This window comes from Rana temporaria, chromosome 1, assembly GCF_905171775.1.
Source record: "Rana temporaria chromosome 1, aRanTem1.1, whole genome shotgun sequence".
NCBI lineage: Eukaryota > Metazoa > Chordata > Amphibia > Anura > Ranidae > Rana > Rana temporaria.
Window position 1 is genome coordinate 210129134 of NC_053489.1, and position 22138 is coordinate 210151271.

A 22138-nucleotide genomic window follows, 5' to 3' on the forward strand; every position below is an offset into this window, starting at 1 on the left:
CCCTAGGCCCTGTTGGGGAGATTCACCCTCTCTATTTCTCCTGTTTACTATTCTCACCGAAAGTAAAAGAAAATCTCAAATTTTATGTTGTCCCCAGAACAGTAATAGAGGGGAAATCTTCCAGTTGGGGACTCTAGTTCTAGTGATCACATGGGATTATTCCCAGTGATCACATGGGATTATTCACTAATTTCCTGTATTAACTATGGGACAAGAAGTAAAGGTAATCTCCCCAATGGGGTTATATCCTCCCCTTATCCAAAATGGGGGGGGACATTTTTTCCCTTTTTACACATACATGGTTGAATTCCTCCTCAAAATAGCAGTGCACTTGTCTGTAGAGGTGCCTAGTCACTGTTTTACCTACAGCCTCTTAGCTGTATACCTGCAGTACAAATTTACAGCTCTTCTGCCTATTGATCACTGGTCTTAGGAGATTTTGAGTGAGATTTGCTGAAGTCACCACTGCTGCTCAATGGTTTCCTTGTTTGAGCCTCTGGCATGGAGAAGAACCCTGCCTCTACCAATATGGCCGCCCACACAGCAGAACCAATGCATGCTAAGATACTGATTGGTAAATATTAGCTGCGAGAGACCACAGGCAATACTAGTGACTAGTTCTGTGTCCCTTGCCTGTCTTCACTGGTGAAGATCAAAATATTCGGTAGTGGCGACAGACCCCCCACCTTCGATCTATGTTTTGCGCTCACCTCACAGCATGGACTCCTGCGCTAACAGGTAGTCATGCAAGCAGGTCCCACAGAAAAAGGTAGGCAGCAGAAACGGAACCAATAAGAACTTCTCCTTCAGACTGTTACTCGTAAATAGGGCACCAAACCATATATGTATAAAGAAAAAGCAAGATCTAAGTGCTCACTGTGCAAACGTTAAAATGTATTAAAATATAAGAACAATACAAGCATATAGCACAACCGTGTGTTGTTTGTTTCTAAGGATGGCAGCGGGTGACGTCATCCATGCGTACCTCCTCCCACATACACGCTACGTTCGTCAGAACCTCCTCAGCAGGGCGGGGCTCCCAGGATTTGGCTACTTTTTGCTTGATCCTTGCACTGGAGCTTCTTCAAAATTTAAGCTGGCCTTGGAGGGATTTAAATTGGGCTAGTTCAGCAGGGACCGGCTGAATTTCAATCCATTTATGGAAGTTTGTTTGAGAGCAGTCAATCTAAGGACAGACTGCTCTCTAACAAGCTTGTGGGAAACTTTCCCTTCGATCAGCGGCTGTAGCAATAATCAGGGCATCTGACGGCGGAGGAGTCCTGCTGTCCAAATACGACACAACAGGAAGGATTCCAAGATCCAACTCTGTTGTGTGAATGGGGGAATCCGTTCTGATATTTTATGATCAGCCAGTAGGCTGATCGAAAAACACTGATCTGTGAATGGCTAGCTTTATTTGATATAAACTTTAAAGCTGGCAATACACTAGTATACAGTTTTTTCAAATAACTGTTCATATGTATACTTGTAGGAAAAGGATGGGTACATGCGACTTGACAAATGTTTGAAAGTATTTAAAAATGTTGTTTTGCTTTTAAAGAGGAAGTAAACCCTGATAGGTTTTACTTCCTCTTTGTTTCCCTGCAAAGCCTGCAAATGAAAAGCATAATGGGCTAGTATGCATCGCATACTAGCCCATTATGTGAGACTTGTCTGCAAAAGAATCCAGCAATGTCCCCTGTGTAGGCAGCGTCCATCATCTGGCTCCTCTTCCTTCCGGGCTGCGGACTCCGGCTCTGTGATTAGCTGGAGCCGCATGACATCACTCCCGCGCATGCGCATGGGAGCTGCCATTAACGGCACAGGCTAGGGAAGGAACGGCACTTCGTTTTGTTTCTTCCCAGTGCATGCGCTATTAACATATACGGCAGACTACAAGTGAAATATCTCCTAAACAGCGCATGTTTAGGAGATATTTCCACTACCTATAGGTAAGCCTTATTCTAGGCTTACCTATACGTAGAAGTAAAAAATAAGGGTTTACAACCACTTTAACATTCACTATTAGCAATTTGTTCGGAATTTTTTATGTCCTCCATAGTTTTATGTCACTGCGGTTGAAAGTGAGCATCGATTTGACCCCACTAACCATTAGAAAATTGAACAAATGTACGTAAAACTAAAATTTTCTAACAAAGTTCTACTGGTGTATGGCCAACTTAAAGTAGTATTAAACCCCAAATTTAACATATTTCATCTTGGATGTGGTGGCTGCGTTAGTCTTCTTTTTTAGGCTTCCCCCCATCTGTTTTCACCTGTTGATCTGGACAGTAACCTACCTCCTGTATTGGTGTACACTGCAGTATAAATGCATTAACAAATTGAAGCCAAATTCCAGGTAACACTTTATAAGCGGTTACAGCAGCTGTTTTTTTGTCATATAGGTTTTACATAAATACATTCTGACCATTGTAAGTACCCCTGTCAGTGTTTCTGGAATAAATGTGATAGGATGACTGTGCCGGAAAGCATGAGACAGGGTGTTAGAAGTCATTGGCTGTGTGAACTCTACATAAAAAAAGAAAGCAATGATTTGCAAATCTCATAAACCCATATTTTAGTCACAACAGAAAATATATCCAAATGTTTAAACTGAGAAAATGTACCATTTAAAGAAAAAAATAAGGTAACTCAGAAATTCATGGCAGCAACCCCTTTATCTGGCAAAGTAAGTGATTCTAACCAGGAAGCACTGGAAGAACATTTTGCAGGTAATTATCGTAATTGTCAACAGGTAACTAGATTGGGTATAAAAAAAGCATCTTAAAGGGTCAGAATGTCTAAGGCTTCATTCACACTTGGCCGTTAGGGTCCGTCTGTCGGCGGACCTGAACGGCCGCTCCATGCATCGCTATGGAGCGTCGGATGTCAGCGGGGACATGTCCGCTGACATCTGATCAGACCCGCTAAAAACAGACGTATGTGGGCCACGTCCCCATCCGTCCATGCGGATCAGATCGGGTAAGATCTGATGAAAACGGACATTCTGTCCGTTTTCATCAGATCGCTCCATAGGGACACAGCGGTGCCCGACAAGCCCCTCCCCGCTCAGTGAGCAGAGAGGAGCTTGTCATCGTCGGCTCAGCGGAGATCTGCGGACTGATCTCCCGCTGAGCAGGCGGACTCCGTAGCGATGGAGTCCGCCAAGTGTGAATGAAGCCTTAGAAGTAAGGATAGGCAGAGGTTCACCAATCTGTGAAAAGCTGCGTCCAGAAACTGTTATGCAGGTTAAGGACCTTGCCCCTTTTTGCAATTCCGCACTGCGTCGTTTTAACTGACAATTGCGCGGTCGTGCGACGTGGCTCCCAAACAAAATTGGCGTCCTTTCCCCCCCCCCCACAAATAGAGCATTCTTTTGGTGGTATTTGATCACCTATGCGGTATAAACAAAAATTTAGCGTCAATTTTGAAAAAAAATCAATATTTTTTTACTTTTTGCTATAATGATTATCCCCAAAAAATATATAAAAATATATAAAGACACCGTGATCAGCGAGAGGTGGGTGGCGAACGCTGTAATTGTGTAGAGGTAGTGAGTTGGTATTGGGGAGGGGGAGGTGGTGTCAAGTAGTTACTGTGACTAGGAGACAGGGGACGGGGGGCTGTAATGAAAATGGGGTTGGAGGGAGGTGTTGTGAATATGGGACCTTGTCCATGTCATCACTAGCTTCCCCCAGAGGTATATTTTGCTCAGCAGACTACTGACTCAAGGTCCAGGGCTGCTGATCCTGCTTTTCGCAGAGAATGCCAGCAAATCCACTACCCTCTCCTGCAGTAATTGGTGCTTCTGATCAGCCTGGACCAGTGGTAGAGCTTGCTGTTGTCCCACTTGCTGTAATATAACTACCTGTACTGTGGTGAAAGTTCGGGAAAGGGTTGTGTGTGTGGTGGTTTCATTTGTGGAGAGCCCGTGACACTGTACTGCCAGCTGCCTAAACTGATGTCACAACTGCTGTCAGCACACCTTTGTCAGGGAGCTTGCTATCAGTAGGCGCCATTAACAAAATGTCTTTGGGTGCATAGTTCTCCTCCTTCTACAATTTAGCAGCACAGTACAGGGACTGATATTGCAGCAGGCAGCCTGCAGTAGTCATGGGACCCCATACAGAATGACAGGGCCCCCTCAGCTCATTGCCCTGTGGCTCCCCTCTGCTTTGGTTAGCTATGGTGTGTCTGTATATATAGCTATAGTGGGGGGCGGGGAGAGTTTTATTAAAGCTGGCCGTACATAGATTAAAGTATGGTCAATACAGCAGGGACTCTGTGTGCAACCAGCCTGTCAGGTTTTTTCCAAATGACCAATGCTGCCAGCCAGCTATAGCCAACACTGCTGATCATTGTAATCTGATAGCATGGAAGGCTATATAGCACAGCAGCAGTGATTGTGTGGATGGGGTAATCTGCTCTTTTTTTCATTCCAACACGCAGGTTGAATGAAAAAAAGAGTAATGTCTGGCTTGCCTTGAGCCTCGTACACTGATTTTTGTCAAAAGGGCGTGTGCAGGATTTTGTCTTGCATACTAACTATCTGCAAATTGTCGTTTGACAAACGCGAGCGTAGTGACGTACTATGAGGGTATAAAGAGGAAGTACATTTTTTCAAGCCCCGCCCTTTGGGCCTCTAATGCTAATTTCATGTTGGTAGAAGTTTGGTGAGTGTTGATTCACAATTTTCAGATCGTACATAACGAAAGCCTTTTAAAAATACACTTGGCATAACTACAAACTCTTCCCATTCGTTCCTTGATTCCAATCATGCGTGTTTGTACTTTCAACTTTTGTGTGACGGATTTCTGTACTGACCATCCGAAAATCAGATGTTGAGTTCACGTCAGACAAGTTTTATAGCCTGCACAGCCAGCTTTTGTCTGATGTAAAAGTCAAATTGTTTGTCGAATGCACCGTACGAACGATCCGCAGACAACTTGTCTTCAGACTTTTCCCTTCTGATTTTTGGACCGTGTGTACGAGGCCTAAGGGCCCTTTCACACGGAGCGGATCAGTAATGATTTGCTCCGTGTGTCCGTTTTACTCAGCGGGGATCCTCCGTAAAATCCCCGCTGAGCTGGCAGCTGACAGGGCGGTCCCCGCACACTGTGCAGGGACTGCCCTGTGTTTCCTCCGCTCTCCACTATGGGGGGGATCGGACGAACACGGACCGTATGTCCGTGTTCATCCGATCCGGCAGACGGAAGAAAAATAGGATTTCTTCCATCTGCAAATGCGGATCTTTGCGGAGGCGGACAAATTACGGGTTTCAGCGGATGTTCATCCCCTGACACCCGTAATCACATAGGGACCCATGTATGTCCCGTTTTCATCCGCAAACGGACGGATGAAAATGCGGACATACGGTCCGCTAGTGTGAAAGGGCCCTAACACTCACTATAAAGATCACCAATTCAGTGGGAAGGAGGAAACGTTGTCTTTCACACAGCTGCTGGCACTTGGGGTCCGCTCACACCAGTGGGCATGTGTTATGGTCCATTTAATGCACGCCCTCTGTGGTGTGCAATTGGTATAATGTTTTGCATTTGTTTATTTATTTTCCTTTTAAAAAATAAAAATCTAGTCAAAGTTAATGAAAGGCGACAATTCATTGCACTTCATGTACTGTCGTGATGTGCGTTGTGCTGCAATAAAAATGCAGACATGTTTTCTCTGTTATGTAAAAAATGCAGCATGTCTTTTTTTTTTTTTTTTTTAACACCCCACAGCTCATGCATGATGCGAACAGAGCATACACAGAGTAAGGCCTCTTTCACACCGGGGCGGGAGGTGCGGTGGCGGTATATCGCCTCTATTTTTAGCGCCGCTATACCGCCGCTATACCGTCGCTATACCGTCAGAATTGCAGCGGTATTCGGCCGCTATCGGTGCGGTTTTAACCCCCCGCTAGCGGCTGAAAAAGGGTTAATGCCACTGGCAATGTGCCTCTGCAGAGGCGCATTGCCGCCGGTATAGCCGCGGTGTTACATTGTTTAAAATGTTATTCCGGCCCTGGATAAGCTGAGAGTGAAGCCAATGTTGTTCTGTCTTCATAGGTATGAGCATGGATGCTTAGGAGTATTCTGTATTTGTGACTACGTGTGTGCGCGTGCTCACAGGTTGATCTGTGTGTGTGTGTGTGTGTGTAATCGGTGTCAGCTAAGTCAGCTAATGTCTATATTCAGCTTAAAACTGTTTATATTATCCACGCTAATCATCCTTATTTAATGTATTTGTTTTCTGGGACTGCTTCCAAACCCTGCAAAATTAAGATGTGTCTTTATCTGATGCAGTGTTATATCTTATTTTTCAGCTGGAAAAACCCTTCAGATCTTTAACATTGAGATGAAAAGCAAGGTGAAGGCTCATACCATGTCAGAGGAGGTCATTTTTTGGAAATGGATATCGGTCAATACTGTAGCTTTGGTGACTGAGACAGCCGTGTACCACTGGAGCATGGAAGGAGATTCCCAGCCTCAGAAAATGTTTGATCGCCATGCAAGCCTTGCTGGCTGCCAGATCATCAATTATAGAACAGATGACCAACAGAAGTGGCTTCTGCTTATTGGTATCTCTGCTCAGGTATTTACATAAATTACATATTTTATTACCAGATATGCATGTTAAGAGTTCACGTCTTGTTAGTGCGTCAAATTTCCTGCTTCTTTAGAAGTGCTACTGTTCCTCTGAGCTGTAGGGGAGCCTATGGTAAGTGCACAGAAAAGATAACTGGTATTTTCTAGTGTATTGAAACATTTTGATTGCTACACACTTTAGAGAGAATCTGAAATAAATGCAAGTGCCCTCATTTTGACTTATCTGTGTAGCTACACTAAAATGGAATTCCTAAAGATGAATTCCAGGTATAAATTTTTTTATGCATAATTACATCCAGCTTGAGCCAATGTAACTATGCATATACCATACCTGGCAGATGCCCCTGAAAGCTATAAATTGCAAAATTGGACACCGCTACTCCAATGATCCCCAGTTGCTTCCGTGTGTCCTGCCTGGCACAAACTCCATTCAGAGAATGCCTTGCACTTTCTGAAAGAATGCAAAGCATTCTCTGTTTGCATGAGGCAGAGAGATCACACTCGCCACCTCATGTAATCAAATAATGTTTTGCATTAACTTTAGGAAAATGCAAGGCATTCGGTGCTTGGCGCCTTTGTGGTACGACCGACAACCTGTGTTCAAAATGCAGCAAGGCAGATGCTCAGCACAGGAACCTGGAAGCAAGTGGAGATCACTGGAGTAGCGTGGCCTACTTCAGCGATTTCCACATTCCCAGGGCATTTGTCAGGTATGGTATATGCATAGTTATATTGGTCAAAGCTGGACCAATGTAACTTTGTATAAAATATCCATTTCTGGAAGTCTTTAATGTATTTTGCAACCTTTGTGTCTGCTGATGAAAGTTACAATGTGGTGGTAAGGATGAGTTGTCATCCTCTTCATGTGTATTTATGTATGTGTATTCATGAAATGTATTATTTCAAAAGGAAATGCTAGGATAGCTATAGCATGGTGCTGGAATAAAGTTTTGATTATGTTACACAAAATATCAGTTGGATCATAATTAATGCCAAAATTAACATGCTCCCTCAATAACAACCAGATGACATTTGAAAAGCAGTGGCAAGCTTGGATACAATATCTTTCGCCAGAGGACTGAAGACTGTAGGTTGCCACCTTAACTGCTCCCAACATTTTTTATTTTTTTTTTGTGTTTATTGTATACTAGATTAATTGCTAGGATATCAGCTGTTCATAAGGATTTTAAATATGGGTTGTATGAATATTAAATCTCTCCTGTCTAAGCCTGGGAGAGTTGACAGGTTATTTATCATTTGTTCACCATGGTTTACCCATACCCTCTCTCTGTTACTTATATTATCTGAGCTGGTCATGATGTTGCATATGTTATTATGTTTATATTTGATGGCCAATTTCCCAGGTATATATTTGTTATATTCTTGACCCACTAACGATTTGATGAAAAATATATATTTTTCCTATAGTACCGTATATGTTTTGTATTGCTGTTTAAATGACCCTAAACAGATTAAAATATAAAGGAAACTTAAGAGTATTTTTGAGCATATATAGTCTTACATTTGTTTTTATTTGGCTACATAGATCCATTATAAATATACCGTATTTATCGGCGTATAACACACACAGGTGTATAACACACACCCTAACTTTAAGAGGGAAGTTTCAGGAAAAAACTTTCCACATCCCCCTACGTATAACACGCAGGCACAGTTTACCCTCTATTTTCAGGGTAAAAAAGTGAGTGTTATACGCCAATAAATACAGTACCTATTTGTTGACTGGGCACTAGAGTTAGATCTGTATTTCAGTGAAGCCTCCGTTAATAGTTCCTGTTGAGATTACCATCCTATAGAGAGTGGATTGTTGCAGCGAAGTCACTTCTGCCTTAGACTTTAAATCCAAGATATGAACAGCAAAGAACACTCATTGTGAAGCATTATCATGCAGATAGCAGAGCTTGCATTTGTCTACGTGATCGAATGTGTTTCTACATTGCATTCATTTTTTTTTTTAAAGCAAAACAGAGTAGTTGGCGCCATGCAGCTGTATTCTGTGGACAGGAAAGTGTCTCAGCCGATTGAGGGACATGCTGCAGCTTTTGCGGAATTCAAGATTGAAAGAAATTCTAAACCTTCAACTCTGTTCTGTTTTGCTGTGCGGGGACAAGCAGGGGGCAAGGTAAGTGTTCTGAAATATTGAAGTTGATAAAGCATACTATTTCTTACCCATACATTACAGGACATTTTGCCTCTTAGTATTGAACTATGGGTATGCAGCTACCTTCAAGGTAATTAAACACTGGCAAACCAAGCTGTAAGAACAGCCTAAGCATAACCCCTCCCACTTCCAGCGAGCTTCAGTATTCTCACCAGTGTCCTTGGGTGAACAGATGTATTTCTCTCTGCTTTGAGAGAAGCAGATCTTTTTTCTTTTGGTGTTAAATTTTTTCTTGACCATACCTGGACAATGCAAGGAAGAAGATGCTGGGCTGGCCTGTAATGTTGCTTTGGGAACTGGATGTTGCACCTTGTGCTTGCCTAAGCACGTAGTGTCTCTAAAGGCCCCTTGGGGCTATCAAAAAGAAACTTAATATACCCTTTTGTACTATGAACAAACAAATAAACAAAACCCCCAACAAAATGACACCGCTGTTGTATGTATGTACAGTTGTGTTCAAAATTATTCAACCCCCCAATGCTGTAAGGGTTTTAGGGAATTTAGTGTACATTTGTAATTGTATTCAGAATGAAATCCTACAAGGACTTCTTAAAGAACCATATGCAACTAAAATGACATCAATCGGTTTTGTAATACAGTAGTAAATGTTTATTTTGTGAATTCTTCATTTACACAATTATTCAACCCCCTAAAGACTACCACTCTGAAGAACAGAGGTTCATTGAAGTGTATTCAATCAGGTATTGAAAACACCTGTGGATGTCAGGGAGCAGCAATAAAGCCTAATAAGCATTAATTAGGCAGCTTTAAAATTACTGTGATACTCAGCTCCTTCTAGACATTTACTGGTGTGGTTACAAACATGGTGAAGTCAAGAGAATGGTCCAGGAAGACAAGAGAAGAGGTGATTACTCTTCACAGGAAGGGCAATGGCTATAAGAAGATTGCAAAGATGTTAAACATACCAAGAGACACCATAGGAAGCATCATTCGCAAATTCAAGGCAAAGGGCACTGTTGAAACGCTACCTGGTCATGGCAGAACGAAGATGCTGACTTCGACTGCTGTGCGCTACCTGAAGCGTAGAGTGGAGAAAAGTCCCCTTGTCACTGCTGAGGAACTGAGAAAAGATTTGTCAGATGTGGGTACTGAAGTTTCTGCTCAGACAATACGGCGCACACTGCGTAATGAAGGCCTCCATGCCAGAACTCCCAGGCGCACCCCCTTGCTGTCTCCAAAGAATAAGAAGAGTCCACTGCAGTATGCCAAAAGTCATGTGGACAAACCACAGAAGTTTTGGGATTGTGTTCTGTGGACTGATGAAACTGTTTGGGCCCATGGATCAACGCTATGTTTGGAGGAGGAAGAACAAGGCCTATGATGAAAAGAACACCTTGCCCACTGTGAAGCATGGCGGGGGTTCAATCATGCTTTGGGGCTGTTTTGATTCTGCAGGTACAGGGAAGCTTCAGCGTGTGCAAGGTACCATGAATTCTCTTCAGTACCAGGAGATATTGGATGACAATGTGATGCAGTCCGTCACAAACCTGAGGCTTGGGAGACGTTAGACCTTTCAACAGGACAATGATCCCAAGCATACCTCCAAGTCCACTAGAGCATGGTTGCAGATTAAAGGCTGGAACATTTTGGAGTGGCCATCGCAGTCACCAGACTTAAATCTGATTGAGAACCTCTGGTGGGACTTAAAGAAAGCAGTTGCAGTGCGCAAGCCTAAGAATGTGACTGAACTGGAGGCTTTTGCCCATGACGAATGGGCGAAGATACCCGTAGATCGCTGCAAGACACTTGTGTCAAGCTTTGCTTCACGTTTAAAAGCTGTTATAACTGTAAAAGGATGTTGTACTAAGTACTAAGATTGAATGTCACTTGGGGGTTGAATAAAACTGATAATGATGTGAGCACAGAAAATACATTTGTGGTTATCTCATTATAAATGTTATGTTATATTTGTCTGACCTACACGTGCCTCTTTGATTAAATTGTAAGCAGGATGACTGAATGATCAAAATCAATGTCAAACTGGCCAAAACAATCAATTTCAGTGGGGGTTGAATAATTTTGAATACAACTGTATGTATGTATGTATGTATGTATATAAACAGCCCACAAAGTGAATATCAAATATGCAGAATGCAGCACTGAAAACAAATTTGTACACAAATCCATGCTCGCCTAATCCACTCTTAATTGAATGTGCATATCAAAATGATAAAAACGAATCCACCATGAAAAATGAAATTTAACAAATTCTACAAAGTCTAGGAGTGTTGTCAGGTTGCCAGGTGTTTATTCCCAGGTGCTTGAATAAGTTACATCAAAACAAGCTCCCTACACCACAACCACTCTTCCCACTATCGGGCTCCACTCTTCTCCTCCTTGCAGTGGGTTCTTTTTGTCATTTTTTATATGAATATTCATTTTGAAGAGTGGATTATATTAGCACTGATTTATTTATTAATTTTGTTTTCTGTGCTGTATTTTGCATATATGATATTCCCTTAGAGCAGTGGTTCTCAACTCCTGTCCTCGGGACCCACTATGGTAATACTTAAAATCTGGCCTGTTAGTGGGTCCTGAGGACCGTAGTTGAGAACTGTCTTAGAGGGTATGACCAAGGAGGACGAAGACCTGGTTGGAGCTTGGGCCCTAACCTTACCAGGATGACCCTTGTTGCAGTGCAAATGCGACGGATACTTTCAAGTGTTGGTCTTTGGAATGTCTTTTGGGGGACACTTGCACATCACTAACTTCACGTTAACACTACCTGTGTTTTGTGGTGGGCACACAACATTACCATTGCTGTTCTTCCTTTTGGCCTGTCCAAAGCACCTCAGGTTTTCATCAAGGTGTTTGTCACCTGTCCTATCTCTGCTACACTCTTAGGGTTTCCCCATTGTGGGATATTTGGTGACCTCCTGCTGAAAGTCAGTCAATGTCTGTTGAACTGTGTGCACTCTGCAGAGGTTCGATTAGAACCTAAAGCTTTCGAAGTCAGCGCTGGAACTGACCCACTACTTGGGGTATCTGGACCTTTTCAGTCCTGCGCTGTAATAACTTCAAGATGCACAGATATACAATACACAGTTTTGCCAGCACAAAACAAGTTGTTTTTAAGCATACTTCTTAGACACAATTAAAGGATAAATTCACTTTTCGTAACATTTTACAACCATATTCCTGAGTGTAACATGTTCCAGATGCACCAGCCGCCCCCCTCCCACAGTAGTTCATTGAGTCTTTCGGTCGGTATGCAACTCCCTGCTTGTACAAGCAGACAGCTTACATAGACTATCTGCTAGAACCCTGTGATCTACTGATCGCGGGTGAAATGCTTTCCAGGCTCGTAAATAAAAATATTAAATGCAAATTTTTTTATTTTGTTTTTTAACCTGCAACAAATTGTGAAAAAATAAATAAATTATATATATATATATATATATATATATATATATATATATATATATATATATATATATATATATATTATAATTTTTTTTTTACAGAAGTGAACTTATTCTTTGACCTCTTTATATGTTACTTGTAACATGACACAACACATTTTTGCTTTTAAGCCTGCTTTGTGGTGCGCATTTTTTTCATTGCACTGGAACATATGTTGTGGTACCTTAGTACATCAAGGTGCTATTCTAAATAAATGGCAGCACAGCAATGCATGCTATTTAATGCACGTTTCAAAAAAAAAAAAAAATACAACATTAGGGTAAATGGGTGCAAATTGTGGCAAAGTCATAGATAATGTATGTGAAGAAAAACCTGAAAGGTGGCATTGTAGAAACAGGCTGCATTTTCATTGCTTTGTTAGAGGACAGCATCTCCATCATATCTCTAAGCCCCTTACCTATCTTTATATGCATTTGGAGAGCTGTGAACATCTGGACAGATGTTGGGTATGCTTTCTTTTATTCTTTTGTGTTTTTAAATATGTCAGCAAGTAGCCTTATTGGCCTGGACATTTGAGCTGACAGGCTTTTCACAGTACCTAATTACTCAGGATACAACAAGAACAAGCAAAAAAGAAAATGTAATATTTACAAACGTAATTTTTCACCTGTAGCCAAACTTCTGTTTCATATAATTCCAGCTACACATCATAGAAGTTGGACAGCCTGCTAATGGAAATCAGCCATTCACCAAAAAAGCTGTAGATGTCTTCTTTCCTCCAGAAGCTCAGACAGACTTTCCTGTAGCTATGCAGGTAAGACATTTTAAAACCTGTTAGAATTACAGTCTTAACTCGCCTAACCAGTACAAATAGGGAATGCCCAAGCTTGCTATAGACTGTTTGACTCTCGGCCGGTTCAGCAGGGACCAGTCGAGATTCGAACCATGTATGGGCAGGCTAATTGTACAAATCAATCCATTAATTAACTTGGGTACAACTAGCATGTGCGATTTTTAGGGTGCCACATTTTTAGGATGCGATTACTGCCAGGGGCTATAGCAATAATCGGTGTTCTCCTGGCAGTGACAAGTCCATCCCCCCCCCCCCCTGTTGGGAGAACACAATAGCTCCACAGGAGGGATCTCCCCATCAACACTTGACTCTGTAACCTATGGTTGCAGAAAATAAAAGTGCATCATCTATGGACAGCTTTAGACTTCCCCCTTCACCCTTGATGAATTGGATAGGTCTGTCTTTAGTTTTCCCAGCAGGAAGGTGCCAGGTACTTCTCTAGTAGCCAGTCTACTGATAAAAATCTATAAACAATATACTGTGTTTCCCCGAAAATAAGACCTACCCTGAAAATAAGACCTAGCGTTATTTTCCAGGAGGGCTGCAATATAAAACCTACCCTGAAAATAAGACCTAGTTTAAAATGCTTGTAAAATCCTATAACCCACTCTATTACAGTATTATATAATGTACTATGTGTGTGTTTCTATAATATAATTGCGGGGAAGAGAGCTCCGGCAGGTCACAGCAGCGCTATAACAAAGGTATTTGGCACAATTATTCTACAGAAACACACATTGTACATTATATAATACTGTAATGGAGTGGATTTTAAGCTTTTACAAGCATTTTAACTCAGTTCACACTGGGGATTCCTGACAGGCAGGGAGAGAGAGAGAGGGGGGGGGGGAGCAAACGGCACATTACATGGTAAGACCTACCCCGAAAATAAACCCTACTGTGTCTGTTGTAGCCAAAATTAATATAAGACCCGGGCTTATTTTCGGGGAAACACGGTATAGAGGTGATCCTTCCCATTCTTTTTAAAACCCTTAAAGGGGAGTTCCAGGCTTTTTTTATGTTTATTAAAAGTCAGCAGCTACAAAAAGCGTAGCTGCTGGCTTTTAATAAAAAGACACTCGCCTGCTCCACGTTCCAGCGCCGCCCGGAGCCCCGTTCCTTTCCGGCAAGCGCCTCCATTCCTAGTGTGGGCACCTGGCTGTGACAGCTTTCGGCTTCACGGCCGGGAACTCACTGCGCATGCGCGAGCGGCTCTGAGTGGTCAGGGAGGAGCCGCCGCCGTAGGCGATATGACGTATCGCCTAAGCGGTCCCTGGGCGGAAGGAGAAAGTGGGACAGGAAGTCGCCCCCCCCAAAAAATGACATGCCAAAAGTGGCATGTAAGGGGGCAAGGAGTGGTTTAAGCGGAAGTTCCACTTTTGGGTGGAACTCTACTTTAAGGAAGAATGCTCACATAACATCCTGTTAAAATTCAGGCTGGGGCTCCTTATTGTCTTTGTCAAATAGCTAGCCCCCCTCCTCCCACTGATATCTGTCAATGGGGTACAAATTTGATCAGTTTCTGACTGATGGCACAGAGGAAAGCGTTTGGTATAGACACAAGGCTCACAGAACCTGCATTTGGATTTTTTGATGCATCTATTGTGGATTGGTTTATTACTGATACGGTTTGCAGAGCACTCTTTCATGATGGGATGATTAGTAGATGGGATTTTCCTGCACTTAGTTCATGCACTGGTAAAAAACACAAATTGAGTATCTAGCATTTGAAGTGGAAGGAAAGTCAAAACCTAGCTAAGCTTAAACGTACTCCTCACCCCCATTCTAAGCCTATTCTATCTACCCTGTAAAAGGAAAGATGTTTACTTGCCTATTCTGAATTTTCTGTCCCCTCAAAATAACAGCAGTTTAACAGGACAGGTTCCACTCAGAACAGGCGTCGTCATGATCGACCAAAGAAGTTAAGTGCATGTGCTCGGCATCAAATCCAGAGGTTGTCTTTGGGAAATAGACGTATGAGTGCTGCCAGCATTGCTGTAGAGGTTGGGGGTCAGCCTGTCAGTGCTCAGACCATGCGCCACACACTACATCAAATTGGTCTGCATGGCTGTCGTCCCAGAACGAAGCCTCTTCTTAAGATGATGCACAAGAAAGCCCGCAGTTTGCTGAAGACAAGCAGACTAAAGACATGAGTTACTGGAGCCATGTCCTGTGGTCTGATGAAACCAAGATAAACTTATTCGGTTCACATGGTGTCAAGCGAGTGCGGCGGGAACCAGATGAGGAATAAAAAGACAAGTGTGTCTTGTCTACAGTCAAGCATGGTGGTGGGAGTGTCATGGTCTGGGGCTTCATGAGTGCTGCCGGCACTGGGGAGATACAGTTCATTGAGGGAACCATGAATGCCAACATTTACTGGGGACATGTAGACTGGGCTGCAGGGCAGTATTCCAACATAACGACCCCAAACACACCTCCAAGACAATCACTACCTTGCTAAAGAAACTGAGGGTAAAGGTGATGGACTGGCCAAGCATGTCTCCAGACCTAAACCCTATTGAGCATCTGTAGGGCATCCTCAAACAGAAGGTGGAGGAGCGCAAGGTCTCCAACATCCACCAGCTCCGTGATGTCGTCATGGAGGAGTAGAAGCGGACCCCTGTGGCAACCTGTGAAGCTCTGGTAAACTCCATGCCCAAAGGGTTAAGGCAGTGCTGGAAAATAATGGTGACCACACAAAATATTGACACTTTTGGACATTTTCACTTAGGGGTGTACTCACTTTTGGAGCCAGCGGTTTACACATTAATGGCTGTGTGTTGAGTTATTTTGAGGGGACAGAAAATTGACACTGTTATACAAGCTATACATTCACTACTTTACATTGTAGCAAAGTGTGATTTCTTCAGTGTTGTCACATGAACGTTTTCCTGTAATAGTCCATTCTGTTACTATTTTTTTATTGTTCTCAAGTCATATCAAGCAGGGTACTTTCTTTAATTTATGGTATCACTTATATGGCATATTATCCATACATGTATATTTAAGATGCATTTTAAAATGCTTTTATTTTTAATGCTCAGATTGGCACCAAACATGGAGTGATCTACTTAATTACAAAATATGGCTATATCCACATGTATGACCTGGAGTCTGGGGCCTGCATTTATATGAACAGAATCAGCGCAGATACAATTTTTGTGACTGCGCCTCATGAACCTACCTCTGGAATTATTGGCGTGAATAAAAAAGGGCAGGTAAGAAAATCTTAACATTTTGTGTGTGGTTGTAATTTCACCAGTATTTTTTTCCAACTTCTATCATCATATACAATATTCAGTAATATCTATATGCAATAATTTCAGAAATCTGTTTGGGATGCCAAAACACTCTTAAAACGCAGAGGAAACTATGCTATCATTGTACAGTATAGGACACTAGCTAGGTAATTACAGACCCTAGATTATAGGCTGCTACCTTCAGGTAATTGGACATTAGCAAAGCTTTTGGACATGCCCAAGTATGTGCAAAAGCGGTGACTGCACTACTCTTCAGAAGTATGAATGCTTAAATCCACGCATTACATCAATAGCGGCAAGGTTAACATGTTTCACTCACCAAATTGCTTAATCATAACCTCCGAGGTAATGCATGGATTTTTGCGAATAAAGCATTCATTCAGTTTTTCAGTTCACAGACCGGACCGGCACCAGATTTTCAGTAAAGCTATTGTATCACCTGGAGTGGTGTTGCAGCCTCTTTTGTCTTTTTAGTCATGGCCCCCTTGGGTTGGCACTTCGGTTTCTTGCTAGTGTTCTGTAGTAAATGAACCTCTTATCCCTTATAGAGAAGTTTCGGTGCTTAACTAGTTACTTCAAATTCTTCAATCAACTCTTCACTGCCTTCTACTACAAGGGAAGCAGTGCATTCAGATCAGTGCAGCCTCTGTAATATGTGAAAAATTCTGAATGAACAAAATTAGTTTTTGCACATAGCGCTACTATTTTGAACAACCCTAAATAAATGTGAAAATAAATCTGACAAAATATACACATATTAAACTATAATCGGTATATGTGAGAAGTGAAAAAATATTGATGAAAAAAACAATATAAATAAAATGTTCCAAAAAAAAAAAAAAAAATGTTCATCCAGTAATAAGGATAATTTTAACAAGACAAGTCCATAAGTGATTAAATTCCAAGTGATTAAACTAAGTGTCCAAAAAAATCTTCTTAAACAATCTTGCTCTAGTGCTCAGTGACTCCACACCCAAAGGAATTGCGCTTACCAATAAAATATGCCTTGCATTCGCATGCTTGGCAATAAAGCTGAATAAATCTCCAAACAAAATAATCAATTCCACCAGTGTTCCCCTAAATCAGAAGTTGCTCCACATGTAAAGTAAAAATGTCTCCAATAGTGAAGTATATCAAAACGAATTTATTAAAAACAGCATAAGAAACCTTCACACGTTGTACTCACATTTAGCAAAACAAATAGAGGCACTTCAACAATGAACTCGGCAGTGGGCTCCAAACCAAAGACCATTTCGCAATAAGCTTGTTGTATTATGGTCTCGGCGGACCTAAGGTAAACCGTCAGTCTCGCCCCCTGCTCGGTTCGTTCCCCTCTTCACTTCAAAGCACTACACACACGGTGGTCGGTATTCCGAACGTTTTCCTGGTATGCTGTGTGACCTCTCGTAGACCAGTTTCGTTGCTCAGGACTTCTTCAAATAGGGTTGGTTACATGGTCTCATAGCCTCCCCTTTTATACACTGTCCGCTCGTTGACCCGGACGTATGTCACGCAACGTCTGCACGTACTCTGCGGTCCTACGGCAAACTTCATCTGCTGAACGGACGTGTATCACATTACGTCTGTGCGTACTTCGTGTCCCCACGACCATAATACATCAAGCCCTGACACATATAAAGCAGTCGTAGAGAGATGATCATTTAAATTACACTATACTTATACATACTTGGAGTCATTGCGAACTGCCATATATACCAAATATAAGTGCACAATTAATCACAATAATACATAAATTATTAAAAAATGTAAAAAATATAATATTAATATATTATTTAACCACTTAAGCCCCGGACCTTTATGCAGCTAAAGGCCCAGGCCAGGTTTTGCGATTCGGCACTGCGTCGCTTTAACAGACAATTGCGCGGTCGTGCGATGTGGCTCCCAAACAAAATTGACATCCTTTTTTTCCCACAAATAGAGCTTTCTTTTGGTGGTATTTGATCACCTCTGCGGTTTTTATTTTTTGCGCTATAAACAAAAATAGAGCGACGATTTTGAAAAAAAATCAATATTTTTTACTTTTTGCTGTAATAAATATCCCCCAAAAACATATATAAATTTTTTTTCCCCTCAGTTTAGGCCGATACGTATTCTTCTACCTATTTTTGTTAAAAAAAATCGCAATAAGCTTTTATCGATTGGTTTGCGCAAAATTTATAGCGTTTACAAAATAGGGGATAGTTTTATTTTTTATTTTTTTACTACTAATGGAGACTATCGGCGATTCTTTTTTTTTTCGTGACTGCCACATTATGGCGGACACTTCGGACAATTTTGGGACCATTGTCCTTTTCACAGCAAAAAATGCCTTTTAATTGCATTGTTTATTGTGAAAATGACAGTTGCAGTTTGGGAGTTAACCACAGGGGGCGCTGAAGGAGTTAGGGTTCACCTAGTGTGTGTTTACAACTGTAGGGGGTGTGGCTGTAGGTCTGACGTCATCAATCGAGTCTCCCTATAAAAGGGATGACTCGATCGATGCAGCCGACACAGTAAAGCACGGGGAAGCCGTGTTTACATATGGCTCTCCCCGTTCTTCAGCTCCGGGGAGCGATCGCGAGGGGGCGGCTAGAAATGAATAGCTGCGCCCTCGTCCCGGATCGCTCCCCGCGGGTTTCCGACCGCCGCATGTACCGGGGGGGGGGGGGGGAGGAAGGCAGGGACGTACATGTACGCCCATATGCCTGTACGTGCCATTCTGTGGACGTACATATATATGCGGCGGGCGTTAACAGGTTAAAAAGGCACATAGTGTACACATATGGATTGAAAAAAGAGAACATTCCTATTCACATATCTAATGTACATATGTTTACTAAAAACCTAAAGGATATTGTTATACTATCCTTGTTCTACAAATTAATGCGTATCAGGTCAAGAAGATAAATTACCTATTGCGTTGACGCCGCCTGTCAGAATGGGCTCCCATACCCCAAACCGGCAAGACGGCACCACGCATAATAAATGATAATATACGAAATTTAAATTAGGAGTTGCTAATAAAACAGTTTAGGTCACATATACTGATTTATAGTTTACTATTAGGGGTGCAACGGATCAAAAAACTCACGGTTCGGATCGTTGCTCGGATCAGGAGTCATGGATCGGATCATTTTTCGGATCGGCAAAAAAAAGAAAAATTCTCCCCCACTGTAATATCCACATCTCCCCCTACTGTAATATCCACATCTCCCCCCCCCCCCCACTGTAATATCCACATCCCCCCCCCCCCCCACTATAATATCCACATCCCCCCCCCCACTGTAATACCCACTCCCCCCCCCCACTGTAATATCCACATACCCCCCGCTGTAATATCCACATCTCCCCCACTTCAGTGGCTTCACTCGGGTTGGTGTCACCCAGTGCAGAAAAAAATGGTGTCACCCCCCCACCAACTATATTCCCCCCTCAGTAAAGAACCCCCTCGGTGCAGACACCCGCATCAGTACAGACACCCCCCATGTAGTACCGACAAACACCCCCCCCCCCCCTCAGGCAAGACACCCCCCCCCCCCTCAGGTAGTACAGACACTTCCAGCGGTGTGTCCCACGGCCACGAGTGCGGGCTCCTCCTCCTCTGTGGGTGTAAACAGAGGAGGAGGGCCGCTGCCAGGTGTACCAAGATGGCCGCGGCTCCGGAGCTAGGCCGAAGCCGCGGCCAAAACGTTAGGAAAGGCCGCGGCTTTGGCCTAGCTCCGGAGCCGCGGCCATAACATTATTAGGAAAGGCAGCGGCTTCGGCCTAGTTTCGGAGCCGCGGCAATCCGCAGATCACAGTGTGTGCCGATCCGTAGGGGGTGACCCGTTCGGATCACAGATCACCTGTGATCCGTTGCACCCCTATTTAATATGTGTATATTTTGTCACAGATTTATTTTCACATTTATTTAGGGTTGTTCAAAATAATATTTGCACATAGCGCTACTATTTTGTTCATTCAGAATTTTTCACATATTATTCAAATTTTTTAAGTAGCTGCTTTTTTGAGGTTTGTATATTGATTGCGGCAGTGGGGTGGAAGAAGGTTGAAGGGCGCATATAATAATTTTCTTTTTTTCACAATTTTTATATCAGCCTCTGTAATACGTTGGGAATCTTGACTGTGGAGGGACGGCTTGTAATTTTGCTTCAGGCACTGGATCCTGCTTGGGCACTTTCTACGGCACTTGGTGTAACATTCATAATTGGCCATTGCTTGCTATACAGATTTTGGGCTGTGGTCTATAACTATAGTTTTCAGACCCTAAAGACACCTCTGAGGTTCTACCCACCATGCCGTGCAATCCCTGGACCCATACAGGGACCAGTAATGTGAAAAGGCAAGATGGCTTTGTCCTATTATCGGACTCATGCTGTAGCATTGTAGCAAGTGATAGAGACTTGTGAGACTTAAAGTGATTGTCTGGTCAAAAAATGAAAAGTGGTCCTGGGCATAGTCCAGGGAATCTGAAAATAGTCTTACCACTCTGGGCCTTCAGCCTGCATCAGAGCGTGGTGAATCTGATGTGGATGTGATTTGAGAAAGTACACATTTGCAGGATGGGACTGTCTCCCACTCATGTTCCAGGTGGTGGGAAGGTGATTGAGAGGACAATGAGCCTGCTGGGCTGCAGCTGCTGCCGTCCCGGAACAGAAGGTTACATAGTTACATAGTTAGTCAGGTTGAAAAAAGACACAAGTCCATCCAGTTCAACCACAAAAAATAAAAAAAACAAAAATTAAAAAACACAGTAAAATCCTATACACCCAACTCCATTCCCACAGTTGAGGTGGGAGCGTTTCCAGTTTGGCTTTTGCTTTCTCCAGGGGCCTTCTCTTCGTGGCTTCCCCCTGATGGGTGAAGATTCATTTTAAATGGGTATCCTCACTTGTATTTAATTTGGTGAGATTGCAGGACCGAGGTTTAATGTCTCTTGGACCCCTTTCACACTGAAGCGTTTTTACAGCGTTAATAATAGCGCTATTAAAACGCTCATAAAATGCTCTCCATGGACCCTTTCACACTGAGTCCTGCAAGCAGCATCTTTGGAGCAGCTTTTGGGCGCTAAAAAAAACGCACCAAAAACACCCCTCTCCATTGAAATGAATTGAAAGAGCTGTAAAAACGCCTTACCCTTTCACACTGAGGCACTGCAAAAACGCCCTAAAATGTTAGGGTCTTAGCTTTTTTTACCAGCACATTGGGATTGCAGATGAGGCTTCGCCCGAAAAACACCCCAGTGTGAAAGGGGCCTTATGGCGGCATTTTTGTATGGTGAATGGGTCTAGGTTTAGGTCAGCAAAGAGCTTGTACTTGTGGCCTTGGAACTTGAGCTTGGGCATGTTCTCTGCAGCTGTCAGGAGGGTCTCTTTCTTGCAAGAAAATGTAAACACAAGGATGATGCTGCATAGTGGCCAGTCAGGTTCCTGCGGGCAGTGGGCCTGATGGCTGGTGTCAACTTTCAACTGTTCAACAGAGGTGGCTGGGAACAGTTACTCAAAGAGGGCTGTAGACATGAGATCCACAGTGGATTCAGAGAGACCGCTGGGATGATTCTTCTATCAAGCATGTAGCTGCTCATAGCCACTGTGGCTTCCATCTAGCAGCTTTGTGAATGTTGACTTCTCAATTGTGCCTTGGGGACTTTATCCAGACTACTTCTGGAAGAAGCAGCAGGGTGTTATACATGGGGGTGATCCTGTCCCTAAATAGCAGTTTTTGATGCTGCAGAACACATGGTGCAGATTAAATTTGACTAAAAACAAAACTTCTATTCTAACTACTCTGTAGAAGGAATATACTTACCGTATTTATCGGCCTATTGCGCGCACCGGCGTATAGCGCACGCCCA

At 42.8% G+C, this 22138-nt stretch overlaps 1 protein-coding gene across 2 annotated transcripts in view; it reads left to right on the plus strand.

Annotated features, from left to right (window-relative positions):
- Positions 1–22138, plus strand: part of CLTCL1 (clathrin heavy chain like 1) — a 170632-nt gene that overhangs the window by 74380 nt on the left and 74114 nt on the right. For both annotated transcript variants that reach the window (XM_040348535.1, XM_040348543.1), the window contains 4 exons: positions 6323–6591; positions 8587–8748; positions 12872–12985; positions 16069–16242. In XM_040348535.1, coding sequence (XP_040204469.1) covers positions 6323–6591; positions 8587–8748; positions 12872–12985; positions 16069–16242 — 719 coding nt within the window. The remainder of the gene's footprint in view (positions 1–6322; positions 6592–8586; positions 8749–12871; positions 12986–16068; positions 16243–22138) is intronic.